The following is a 14,320-nucleotide window of genomic DNA, read 5'->3' on the forward strand; positions in this document are numbered from 1 at the left end:
TAGAATGCTCCCAGTGGCAATACAAATTGCCAGATGGTGGATGGGATCCAACCAGAGTACAATAGGAAATGCATATATCTGGGACCTGTAATCTACTTTAGATTGCAGGATAAAGATTCAATAGTATATTGATTGGCACCAAGAATTAGTTGTGCATGGGATATTAAACATTTTGTGAATTTTGGAAATAGTTGGCAGATGCATTCTAGAAAAGACTTTCTATCAAATACAAATCCCAAAAATCTAGTCTCATGTACTACTGGAATAGCATTTTGTCCACATCTTAGTTCAGGTTAAAGGTTACTCTTGTGGCAAAAGTGTACAGAAATAGTCTTCTGCAGCACATTGTTCATTGCCCATGAGGTCTGGCAATCAATGGCATGTTATAATTCTCAATTGCAATAACTTGTACGTCAGGTAAACTTGCTTGCAACATGAGCAAGTAATAAGTTCATAAATGAAGTTAAAACAATGAATTTTTTTTAGAGTACTCAACATTAACCATCGGTTTCTACAATATTCAGAGTTGCCTATACTATATTATGATGGAATGATTTTACATGGCTTAATTCTGTACCAAGCATGGTACAGAATTAAGCCTATAGCAAATTTATTCTGAATGGAAATATTTCCAATAAGAAATAACTATTCTGTTGGGAATATTTCAAACCAGACTAGTATGCAAAAATAGTTTCTGAACAGCATTCAAAAGATTGAAAAGTCAGATCAAACTGACCAACCATTGTCATTCAGTTGAGAATAAATTTTAGTAGCTTTATTAACTAGTTAAATTTAGTATTATGGAAGAAATTTGATAATTTCCCTGTCTGCATTTGAGAGTGCATCCAATTTGGAATTTCTGGAATACTGAAGATCTGTGTTCCCACATCCTCAGAAACTTAGACATAATGGTTGAAAAGTTTGGAATTCATAGCTAGAATATTAAAAACTTTTACTAAGCTGTAAATCAGCACCAAAAGACTTGTGCCAATATAGAGTAAATTTCATATTACTTTAACTTTTAATGATACTTATTCATTGACCTTAAGGACTTTGTATTACAGCTCAACACTTGAGTGGCCTTGCAGTCATGAAGGATTGCACATTTTAGTGCTGCTGTTTTGGTTTTTAGGAGCATTAGCAACTAAGGGGATATGCGGTGGTCAGTCCCTGACCTTTCTGCATTTGGTGGTGACAGGCTTGAACCCCAGTCTAATCAAGAAGTGTCATTTTAGTGCTGTTTGATGCTTGTGTGTCAAGGCAAGCAAGCATGTTAATCAAAGAAAAGTTGCAAACATTAAGACTGCCTTACCTGGTTGACTGAATAATTAAATTCATAAATTGAGAGGGAATTTCCTATGTTTGTCTGGAGCAAACTTGCTATTGCCAGAAATATCTTCCCTTTTGTTTTTATTATATCTACTGCACCACAGGTTAAAAGATGCTGGTGTACTGTCCAGGATCCTGTAGGTTGGTCATAATGATATATAGATGTCTTTTTACAGGTATCTGTAAAGAGTTGATTACTGTTTTTAGCTCATTTGAGTAAAATTAAATTTATCTGGATACATACTAGAAGTAAATTAATGATTAACATTTCATTTAAGAGAAATTAATGAGAACAGTTTTGTATAAACAATGAAAAATTTAAGTTAAAAATTCAGATACATTAATACAATCAGGTACAAATGTTGGCCAAATCACTATACAATCTGAAACCCAAACCTTATTATCAGATTAAGATAAGCTTTATCTTAATACTCTAAATGGTGGAATGATCACTTTATCACCAGCTGAATATTTGATTTGTGGCAATCAAATTATCAGATTTCTCACCTATCCAACAAGAACTCAGTTTCAACTAAAAGTTCTGAATTATTGGAGTGAGTCACATTACTGACTGCTTAAGTTCTGGAACAGTAGTTCTTTTGGTCTCTCCACTGAGATGTGGATCCAGGGAAGATACAAATGCTGACACTAAAGTCTAACACTATAACATTAAAATTAATCTGTCAAGTACCATGTTTGATCTCAAAAGCAAAGCTTCAACATTAATATATAATTCAATAGAAGTCACATCTTTAGAGGACAAGTACCACCATTTTGACAAAGATGGTAAATGTCCAGTATGTTTAACATCAATATTAAACATACTGGACCTTTACCATTTTTGTCAAAATGGTGGTACTTGTCCTCTAAAGATGTGACTCCTAGTGAACTAGATATTAATGTTAGCTTTGCTTTAAAGCTATTTTTGCAGGTGGCTTAAAATCTACAGCACTTAGCATACTTGTCATTCTAAGGAGGCATCTGGATTGGCTGGGGTATAATGTTGCTGTCCCTGCTATGACCAGCAGTCAATATATATAAAAACTGACTAGAACCACAGAAGTGAGCATTTTGCTGTGTACACCATTATGTAATAGCATACACAGCTGATGCTCTACCTACCTTATCTATAAGAATGCATACAGAAATTAAGTAATACTTATCTATAAGTTAATTTTAGATTAACTAATCTGAATTGTCACTCTTATTTTGTCCTAATTTGCCAATTACTTCTGCTTTAAATGTGGTATTTCTAAATATGTCCACATATTCTGTGTGGGGAAAAGGAACCTGGATTGGTTTATCAGATTTGCCTGACTGACCTTATACTGCAAAATTAGTATTGCTACTTTCTTAATTCAAATTAAGAATTCTGCATTGAAATAAAGCAGAAAGTTTCTGCTAACTTAACTTAGCTATTAAGAAACTGCTTTGTTTTCAATTTAACAAATCCAACTGGCTTCAGTTTTCTGCTCATATAGGTAGAAGATATGCTGATGGCTTTTTACTGACCTCAACTAATCTAATAGCATTAGATGGGTCTAACCACTTATTTTCTCAACTAAGCTGAAAGTAGAGTTAATCATCATACTTTAGATTAAAAAGTTCTCTCATGGAACTAATGTCCATTCTTATGCTTGTTTTAAGCATTTAAAACATACTGATCAGCACAATGTATTCCTCTTTGGGATGACTGGTTTTAAGTCTGATATTTGCTAGCTGTACTAGTGAAGTTACACTTCCTCATTCTAACTTAACCTTAGCCAGAAACCAAGTTTCTGTTAAACCAATACCAATAAAATGGTCAAGAAACAGACCAAATATTAGAAGTGTGTAAAAAGAATGGTTCTTTAAGTTAAAAAAGGTTTACTATTTTCTACATTTTTTTTCAGGAAGAAAATTAAAGGAAAGTCTTATACCACATACCTGGTACAGAGTTGCTCTTCCTTTAAATAATTTGCTAAGTTGTTCCAGATATTACATGCACTGCAATTGGCTTGTATACCTTTAGTCTGCCTAAAACTAATACTCACTACTTGTACTTAACTCAAATTTTATAAAAAGTGAATATTAGTTACAGCCAGACTAAAAAATTGGCTACACAAGTTTGGTTGCTAGTTTTCTGTATGTTATGGCAGATGGCCAATTTCAAATTTTAATGCTGGAATTGTGTAGCTTCCAGTTTTGTATATTACTTTCACCAACCTGGAAATCTATTATGATACACTACATTCCATCTGGTTCTCTGCCAAAACCAGCTTTAAATATGAATCACCAGTTCTTTGAAAGACTGACCTCTAGGTCATTCTTTAGGAGGCAGAATGAAAAAACCTTAACTTCTATTTTCACACCCAGTCTGTTCCCATACTCATCTTTAATGTTTAAAGAAAGATTCTTTAATGGGGATAATCCAAACAAGACAACTGGATATTAAGTTTTGCTTTCTCTATATCAAAACTTGTACTCAGTATTTCTTCTAAATAGCTATGACTACAGATCAGCATTCCACAGAATGTTATCATATACTGCTATTCCAAAACACTTCCTAGACTAGTCAAGCAATTCATTTTACTTAGTCACTAATCCTTGTCAATCTCACCTGCCTACTTTTTCTGTAAAAAGTAGATCAAAATTAGAAGAAAGCAAATTAGAAAGGTAAATATGCTTCATCTAATCAATATCCATTTAGAATGAAATTCTAAAATCACTGGGCTAACTAGAGCCTTTTGATTTATCCTTCTGTTTTTGGACAGTTTTTCCTGCAAGTTACTCTAGAACCTTAAGTCCAATGTCAACAACATTATCTTTTTAACCCATACATAGTACTATAACACAATGTTCTGTGCTACTTATATTTAGCAATCACCATAAAAATCTTATGTGCATATGGCAATTACTCATTTAAGATTCAATACTAGATATTAATCTACAACCAAGATGGGTAGCACTTGAGAGCTGGTACCTTGTTTAATTTTATTTAAAGAGTGGTAGCAACCTACCATTCTTTATTTCCAAAGTGAAATTGGTCTGGCAGAGGCTGCATAGCAAGTTTAGAAATAGTTAAACTTGTGATAGCCTATTTTTTATGGGTTACTAAATTTATAGGTTATTTATGGTATTACAAAGTAACTTACCATTAGCAATATGGGGTATTATCAAATAAATGGAATTGTTTAATTCAAAAATCTTGGCATCTCTAAAAGATGAGTTTAAGTAGTACTTGTTGCTGCTATTCATTGCAGATATCCATCCATTCTTAACACTTGAAATGTAAATTTCTTCAAAACTTGAATCTTTGCACCTGTAAAACAGTGTAAAAGCATTCAGAGAACTGAATGATTAAATCTAATCAATCAAAACAAGCATATACAAAGGGTACTAGGAAAGTTTTGCAATACAGCTTTATTTATTTAATTTTTTCAAAGTAATTTCCTCTACATTCAATACACCTCTCCATCCTCCGAAACCAATCTTTAAACCAGTTCTGCCAAGTTTCACTAGGGAGTAAAGCACACTCATTGTCCCAAGCCCGTAGAAGGTCCTCATCACTGGAAAACCACCTCCCTTTTAGCTTCATTTTCACATGTGGGAACAGTGCAAAGTCGCAGGGAGCAAGGTCTGGACTGTAGGGAGGGTGCTCAAGAAGTTTCAGTCCTGTCGTGGTCAAATATTCGGTGCAGGCTTTGACGCGGTGAGCTGGAGCATTTCGTGATGGAGGTACCAGGTGTCCATTCTTGACTTTGGCTGCAGGTTCTTCATAGATCCAATGACTTTAGGCAGGCATTGTTCAGTATACCACTTAGCTGTGACTGTCTTCTGCATGTCCAAACGACATGTTCCACAATTCCACTCGATTTGAAAAATACAGCTATCATTTTCTTCTTTACAGATCGGGATTTTCTGACAATTACGCGTGTGTCGTCATCAAAGACCCAAACTTTGTTTTGAGCCTTGGTCGGTAGATCATAATAGTACAGCCAAGTCTCGTCACCTGTCACGATGTTGTTCACATACTGAGATTGTCCCTTAAACTTATTTAACATCTCCCGGCACCAAGTCACACGTCATGTCATCTGCTCTTCAGTCAGTTGATGCGGCACCCAGAGAGAACAAAGTTTCTTGACGTGCAAATGATCTTGCAGAATCGAACGAATTGCTGGTGCATTTAGGCCCAAAGTATCCTCTATCTGTTGGTAGGTCACTCGCCTGTTTTCGTCAAGCATTTTCCTCACAGCAGTAATGTTTTCCTCCGTAACTGAAGTTCATGGCTTTCCCAGCCTCTCAGAATCCTCCAGAGTGAAATTTCCCCTTTGGAATTCTCTAACCACCTGAATATCGTTGTACGATGTGGACAATCATCATCTAGTGCAAGAGTCATTTCTTCTAAGCACTGGTCTATGGTTAAACCACGCACGAAATTATACTGCAAAACTGTCCTTATCTCATTTCGTGACCACGATGCCATCGCAAGCACTTTACACTCACTACTAATGAATAACTGAGCCCATCGACTTGGCACGGCGGCTACTATGCACGTATGAACATGTCTCAACATGCAGCTTCCTGTGATTCATTGTTGCGTCATATTGCAAAACTTTCCTAGTACCCTTTGTATTAAATGAAACTATTTCAGATATTCACTCACTTTAATGAGAATTGTGATAAAAACAATTTTTCAATAAAAAAATTGAACCAAACAATTGGTTACAAGAGGCAATGGCATTTGTTATAGAACTATCAGTGTTGCAATAGTAGTAAGCAGCACTGCCTATGAGAAATAAGTGCTTTTGTAATATAGTATTACAGCAATAAGATCTTTATAAAAGTTACTGGAATTTTAAGTTAAGTCTCCAGTCCAACTTATCCATGTTTAGAACAGGGGTGTAGCAGTACACCCATTTGAGCTCACATGATTTATGAATGTGATAAAATCTCATTTGACTGTATTTAAAATCAGACTTATTGTCAGGTCAGGGCATATGATCATATCCCTTATGAGAATTTTGAATCCATCAGAACCAATTAAATTCATTTAATGAATAGACAAATACTAAAAGATAGGCAAAATAATGCATGCAGATGTAGTAAAAGATAAGATGCTATCAACATTTTTCCATTTATCTAATTGAAATCAGATTCTCTGGATTTAAAAGTACCAAGTTTTAAATGAATTTTTAGAAAAAGTATTTTCTATGCAATACCTTTGTGATGAAAAACAGTTTCTCAATGTGACTAATCATAAAATGACATTATCATCCAAAACTATTTTAAAAGCAGAGCAACTTTACAGATTGACAAATGTCATATAGTACAACTAAGCTTTGTAGCAAGATCCAAAAAATGACTCTCCCCTCACACAGGTATCTATCTAGCTAACCTTTAAGTTTCCTATCTGCTAGCCTTTAACACTTGAAAACTCAGTTATTCCAGTAATTAAGTCACTGGCTAAAACAAGTTCCATGTTTGAGCTTTAAAATTGCAGTTGTTTCATGAATTGGTCTTTCTGTAATACAGTCAACCTCTTAATTATTTGGATTGATGACACTTAGTTCTGTAAGAATTTATAACAGTGAATTTCACTTTACCCTCATTCATTTTTCTTTCACTTTGCCTTCATTCACCAAGTAAAGTGAATGAAGGCAAAGTTTTCCACCTTTTGCCAATCTCATCAAGGAAGTTGCCTTTATTTGGACACTAAAGTATTGTCCAAGAAGTCTAATACTTCAACAGTATTCACAGTGTAGTCTTACAAATGCCTCACTGTGCAATTATGACCTGCCTGTCAGCAAATATTCAATAAATCAAATTGGGCACCATGGCCTTCTTTGCCACTTTTCTACAATGCTTGGAGCAATTCAAGTCTGAAGTGACTGGGTTGAACTTCAATATGAGCCTTAGATCTTTACTTGAAGAGGAAGATCCTGCCCATTTCTATTAGAAAATTTGGGCATTTTCTTTAACATAAAGGACCAGGAGTTTAGATTAAAGTTCCTTTTCTTTTATGTCTCCAGGAATAGTTGGAATTTCCAACTGAAATATCTACTTCAATTGCACTAATCAAATAAAGTCACCGTGTTTCAAGTTGGGTTATAGAATTAGGGAACTAAGCAAAAATTTTTCTAAGTAAAAATTGGTTTTGCAATACCAATAATTGTAGTCTATAGTATTTGAATCATCAACTTTACAGAAAAAGTTTTGCCTAAAATAATACTGCACATTGTTTCCCACCTTTTTGAAATACCCTAGTGGAAGAGGAAGGTTATTGCATCTATAATTGAGATTGAGGTGTAGGGTTGATGCCCTTGAAGAAATTAGGGGGGCCTGTCAAGCTCTCAGCTGCCCAACTCAATGCCAGAGTTCATTCCTGTGCAGCAGGCAACAGAGGTAATCCCAAGGCTGAATGCACTGCTCCCACAGGAATGAGTTATTGTGGGTGATTAGTGTCAGAGAATGTTATGTAAAAAGGACAGGTGGAACAGAACCAAGGTATGTCTGACAGGTGCAAGAGTTGAAGTTGTAGAGCAGATATCTTTTAAGAGCACAAAAGGTGATATTGTTGAAAATGTGTGCACCAATGACCTTAAGAGTAGGAGATCTGTAAATTTAATTAGCAAGTACAAGTCAATGTTTAAAGGTCACAAGCTAGGGTTGAATTTGGAAGTGTCTGCAATTCTGCCCACACAATAAGAGGGAGTATATAATGAGTCTTGTCAATCAGTTTGGCCCTGGAGAGTAAAGTTTGTTGGGTAGAATTTCAGTGTGGTCTGTGCTTGTTAACTGAAGAGACTGCTTCTACAGGGATGGGGTAGACTTAAATAGAAAGGGTACAAGAATATTTTGATGCTATTGAGGCAATGTTAGGTGGGTCAGAAAACTACTAGCTTGGGGGGGGATACAGACAAAGTGTAACGATAATTGGATGGCTTTGGCCGCTGCAGGCAGAGGCCAAAGTGATTCTTGCACTGCTTCTATTGGAAGCAGTAGCAGCCTGGAAAGCAAGTTGCTGGGGATTTCCAGCACTGCTGGGGGCCAGTGAAACAAGTAAATACAAATGCTGTGTTAGGGTAACTAAGAGTAGGAACAGGTGCAGGTATACTTGCATGTACACCAATGCTAGACTAGAAGCATAATTAATAAATTGAGTTTGAAGTGCTGGTCAATGCAAAGGCAGATATTGCTGGGATATCAGAGGAGTGGTATCACACATAAGCAGTGCAGAGTTGAAATTTGGGGAATAATTTGTACAGAAAGGACAGGAAGAGAAGAGGGGTTATGCTATTAGTTAACTAAATAAGGAAGTGCATCCAATTGGCATTGGATGACAAGGCAATGTTGAGTCAGTGTGGTGTTTTTTTGTTAGTGCATTGGCTTCTGTGGCCATAATGCACCTCCCAAAGTTTCTGAATTTTACTTAGGTTCAAGCAAGGCAGGATTCGAACCCGTGACCTGTGGGTTTCCAGGCAGGCACTTTACCCACCTGGCTAGCCCGGTCAGCCAGTGTGGTGTGACATAAGCACTGGGAAAGGGAAAATGAGTAGATGTGTTAATGAATCTGATGAGTACAATTAGCACTTGAGCAGAGAAAGTAGGCCAGTAAATCAGAATGTTTCAAAGGGGATTAACTTTCTGGATATTAACTGGACCTTTCAGTTTGGTCACACACACTAGCAAGACTTGTGGATTTGACTTTTTTACAGCAAAATGTAAAAGCAACCAGGGGGAGTAATACTATATTGATTATCAGCAGTGATTATTGATGCATTAAGAATTTGCAGATAAAGGAACCACTGGGTGACAGTGATCAGTGTACAGATAGCAGATTTATTTAAAGATGCAAGTACCACACAAAGGTAAAGGCTTTTGCTTTCATAGAGGCAACTACACTGGTATCACAATTTAAAATCTATATAATGAGATCAACTGATGTTACCAATGGTGAATTCTAAATGGGAAGCCCTCAAAGAATTAATTTTTGGAAGCTACTAGGCTTTTCATACCAACTTTGCAACTTGACTTTCTCCAGTCCAACTTTCCTGACAGTGAGGTGGTTTTCCTTGGTGATTTTAACGTTCACAACTCCAGCTGGCTTCCATTTTCTAGTCACACCGACCCAGCGGGTCGGGATGCTGGGGCTTTTGCAATTACTAGTGACCTAGCACAGATTGTTCATTTACCTAAAGGGGTGTTGGACAGTCCTGGTCATACAGCCGGTGCACTTGATCTTTTTCTCACAAACAGCCCTTCTGGGTGCGGGGTTGAAGTGAGGGGTCCTTTAGGCACTTCGGATCACAACTTGGTGATTGTCTCTTCTCCAATGGGACCTTTATCTCATGCCTGTTCCCGGCCTCGTGTTGTTTGGCATTGCAGGGGTGCAAAATGGGATGACCTGCGAGACTTCTTTTCTTCGGTCTGATTACTGTTTCAAAACTTCTGATGTCAAAGTTTGCTCAGATCGTGTCAGTGAAATTATTCTTGCAGGAATGGAATCCTTTATTCCACACTCCACTTTAAAATCTTGTCCTTTATCTAAACCTTGGTTTTCCAATAAATGTGCCAAGGCTGTCCAAGAGAAGAACGTTGCATATCTTAATTGGCTTGTTTCTAATTCTTCAGTTTCATTTTCTGCGTACACCAAAGCTCGCAACAATTGTAAAGCAGTTATTAATCAGTCCAAACTAGAGTTTGAACAGGCTAAGAGTAGAAAACTTGCTTCTTGCCCTAATGGTAGCCAAGCATTCTGGTCTCTTGCCAAAGCTATTGGCCGCAACTTTTGCCCATCTCTGCTCCCACCTCTGTCCAAACCAGATGGTTCTGTTGTCACTTCAGCCAAGGATAAAGCTGACCTGCTAGAATCCCATTTTTCTTCGAGCTCATGTATTAATGAGCTTGGTAAAACACCTCCCACCATTCCTAACACGCTCCATTCAATGCCTCCTGTGGTCTTCCATCAAAAGGATATCAGAAGGATTTTGATGAATCTTGATGCTAAGAAAGCTCCAGGTCCTGATGGTATTTCTCCATTTGTTCTCAAAACCTGTGCTCCTGAACTTACTCCTATTCTTTGCTGCCTTTTTTCACTTTCTTATTCCAAAGGTGTTTTTCCTTCTGCTTGGAAATTTGCTCATATCCAGCCAGTTCCTAAAGAGGGTGACAAATCCCTCCCATCCAATTATTGTCCCATTGCAATTACTTCTACTCTTTCTAAAGTAATGGAAAAATCAATTAACCGCCAACTCTTAAACTACCTAGAAACCTTCCGTCTGATCAACGATCTCCAGTATGGATTCCGTCAGTGTCGATCCACTGGTGATATTCTGGCTTATGATACCCATTTATGGACTAATTCAATGGAAAGGTTCGGTGAAACACAAGTAGTTGCTCTTGACATCTCAAAGGCTTTTGATCGTGTTTGGCATAAAGGTCTTCTAAACAAGCTTACATCTTATGGTTTGCCAACTGTTTTTAGTAATTGGTTATCCAGTTTTCTCTCTGATTGCTCACTGAGGGTGATGGTAGATGGCTCTCTGTCTTCTAACTTCTCCACTAATGCCGGTGTCCCCCAAGGTTCAGTTCTTTCCCCCACTCTTTTCCTCTTGTATATCAATGACCTTCTTCCATTGACTGGAAATCCTATCCATAGTTTTGCCGATGATAGCACATTGCATTCAACTTTCCATTTTGAGAAACCTTGTCCAGCTCAATCAGCTTCAAGTTCTCGAAAATCTGCTGCCAATTCCTTAAATGCCGATCTTCAGGTAATTCTCCAGTGGGGCAAAGACAACTTAGTTGATTTCAACCCTTCTAAAACTCAATCTTGTCTTGTATCTCACAAAAAGGATTCTTCTGCTCCTATGCTTATCTTTAGTGACACTCCGATTTCTAGGCAAAATGATATATCTCTTTTAGGGATTACCCTGACTTCTAATCTCTCTTGGCACAAGCACATTACAAATATTGCTTCCTCTGCATCTAAAAAACTTGGTTTTCTCTTTCGCTCTCGGCGTTACTTTTCTCCCAAACAGCTGCTCACTCTGTATAAATTGCAAATCCGCCCTACCATGGAATATTGTTCCCACATCTGGGGTGGTGCCCCCAAAACCTCTCTCAGGCTTCTTGATTCCATTCAGAAGAGGGCAGTTAGGTTAATTAATGATTCATCTCTAACAGTCTCTCCACTTGCTTTCTCATAGACTCACTGTTTCCGCTGCATGCCTCTTCTACAGATACTTCCATGGGCACTGTTCTTCTGAATTGGCTTCTATCTTTCTCTCTCTCTCTCTTTCAAAACAGTCCGAACACGTGCTGCCACCAGCCAACATCCATTTACTGTCCAACTTCAAACCCACAGAACCAACTTTTCATCTTCCTCATTTATTCATTCAACTGCCATTTTCTGGAACAACCTTCCTTCATATGTATTTCCTGAAAATTACAATCTACAGAAGTTCAAGTCCAATATCAACAAATATCTTCTTTCGTCTTCTCAACCTCCAACCCAAGCACGGTACTAAGTACTACAGGTTATAATACCTCTCGTGTTTGGGGTTCCCATAAAAAAAAAATACTGTTCAAGGTTTAGGCCTAAATGGATGTCAGATGAACTAATGAGGCTTGTGGCAGAGAAGAAAAATGTATGGGATGCATATAAATTATCAGGCAATATAGAAACCTATGGCACATATAAGCTAGTCTCTAATCAAGTCACAAAGGAGGTTAGGCAAGAGAAGGCAGACAGAAATCTTTGGCAAATGATGCAAAGAAAAACCGCAAAGGGTTCTTTACTTATGTAAACTCTAGAAGAGAATGGATGAATCAGATTTGTTCACTTAATATGGTTTGATTAATAATCATGCTCATGTAGTTGAAAAGCAAGTATTTTGCATCTACATGAAGAGGTTAGATCCAAGGAGAGGAATGCCAGAAGCTTAAACTAATAGAGAGCTAAGTGATTTTGTAATAAGAGCAAAGTGGAGAAAAATTGAAGTTAAATATAAGGAAAGCAGCTGGGGTGGATGGGATCTATCCAGTTATATTAAAGGAGACAGAAAAGGAAGCAAATAAACCTCAAGTCATAATTATGAGAGCTTCCTTAAATTCAGGGGTTGACTGGAGGTGTACAAATGTATCCCCAATTCAAACTGGGTTCAAAAGGTGACAACTACAGATATTTGTTTTAACTTGTGTTCTGGGGAAAATAATGGAGTCACTGGTTAAAGAAGCATTGCAGGATCATTAGACAAGACATCATGGGTTTGTTAAAGGGAGGTCTTGTCTGACCAATCTGATTGGATACTATGTGGTCACAAAGGAACTAAATGCAAAAAATAATTGATATCATACTTGGATTCCAGGAAAATTTGATACTGTTGCACATGGAAGACTGCTGTACAAACTGGAATGGTATTAAGGGCAGGTTGCTACAACAGATAGTGATGGCTGAGTGGGAAGACAGTGGTAATCAATGTACACCGCTATCTGTGGACTAATGTTATTAGTAGAGTTACTCAGGGTTTGGTGCTGGCTCCACTGTATTCAATGATGAGGGTATATCAGGCTTAATGTTGAAGTTTGCAGATGATAAAGGTTGGCAGGGTTGTTAATGACAGTATGCTACTGCAACTGGATCTAGATAAGTTGGGCAAATGGGCTGAGAAGTGACAACTGAAGTTTAACATTGACAAATACAAAGTACTGTGTATGGGTAGCAGTAATCCAAGAGAAATGTACCAACTGTGGTACTACACACAGGGAAGTGTAGAGTGAAAAAGACCTAGGGATCATTTTGCAGTCAGATATGAAGTTTGCTGAGCAGTGCAGACAGGCTGCCAGAGCAGGTCATGGAGTTTGGTCAATGATATACAGGAATTTTGCTAGAAGGGACAAAGTGATTATCCCATTGAACAAGGCAATAGGTCAGACCACACCTTGAATACTGTGTACAGGTCTGGAGGCTGCATTTCAAGAAGGATGTAGAGCTGCTGGAACAAGTACAGAGAAGGGCAACAAGATTAGTGAATGGAACAAAGGGTTGCTCTTACAAAGAAAGGCTTAAGTTTTGCAAATTAGTGTCTGGAGACTATGCACCAGCAAGGTGATTTGATAGAGGTGTGTAAAGCATTGAATGGTTTGAGCATGCTCAATGCCAATGGTATTCTTCCTATTGCTCAGAATAATCACCTGAGGGCATAAATTCAAATTGAGGAAAGACAGATGTATGGAAATTTTCCTTTAGCCAACAGGTAGTTGGTTGGTGGAACAGACTTCCATCCCTTGTTGTGGAAGTTGATAGCCTAAATAAATTTAAGGCTCAGCTGGACAGGCATTTCGAACGAACAGGTGAAAATGGGAGTGGTTTTTTTTGGCTGATGCTGCATAAGCTTGCTTTCTTGTATCATATGCCTCTACTAATGCTAAACAATTTGATGACAAGCATTTTTGCTATTATTTCAGTGGCCTGTCATTTGATTTAAAATGATACAGCAGCACAGATTGATAACTGCTTTGCCTATCATTAGCTGCCTAGATTTTTCTATCAAATTTTGCAAATTCACATTCCACTGTGCGTATACACACAGCAATGTTAAATTTTCCTCTATATGAGAGCCTGTTGAGAGGTAGTGGGTAATACATTATTCAGATTTAGTTTAGCAAAAATCTTTCTAAAATTCTTTCCCATTTATTTTACGTTAAGTTTTGCATTATGGGATTCTTTAATGCAGAAGGGAGCTGAGATGACACTCAAGGTCACTAAGACATGTGGTTAATGGGAAGATTTAAGGAGACAATGGCAAGAGTAACAGGAAATTTCTAGCAGCCACAGCTTTTAGATCTGTAGCATTAGTGGTTGGAAAGGAACAGTGGAGCCAATTAGAATTGCAATGCCTTTATGAGCTGAATTTTGTCAATCATCTTGTCTGTAGATTGTTTTTAATGTAGTAAAAATGCTGTTAAGTTAGTTTCTTAAAGACTAAAGGCAACTGGGTTATACTAG

The 14,320-nt window shown here is 37.4% G+C and overlaps 1 protein-coding gene across 1 annotated transcript in view; it reads right to left on the minus strand.

Moving 5' to 3' along the window:
- Positions 1–14,320, minus strand: part of LOC150079157 (uncharacterized) — a 153,276-nt gene that overhangs the window by 89,326 nt on the left and 49,630 nt on the right. Inside the window, exons 11-12 of the mRNA XM_090382974.1 lie at positions 4,464–4,630; positions 1,313–1,509 (exon numbers count right to left, since the gene is read on the minus strand). Coding sequence (XP_090239100.1) covers positions 1,313–1,509; positions 4,464–4,630 — 364 coding nt within the window. The remainder of the gene's footprint in view (positions 1–1,312; positions 1,510–4,463; positions 4,631–14,320) is intronic.

Source organism: Mastigoproctus giganteus, chromosome 10, assembly GCF_048544385.1.
Source record: "Mastigoproctus giganteus isolate SK-2022 chromosome 10, ASM4854438v1, whole genome shotgun sequence".
In the NCBI taxonomy this organism is placed as follows: domain Eukaryota; kingdom Metazoa; phylum Arthropoda; class Arachnida; order Uropygi; family Thelyphonidae; genus Mastigoproctus; species Mastigoproctus giganteus.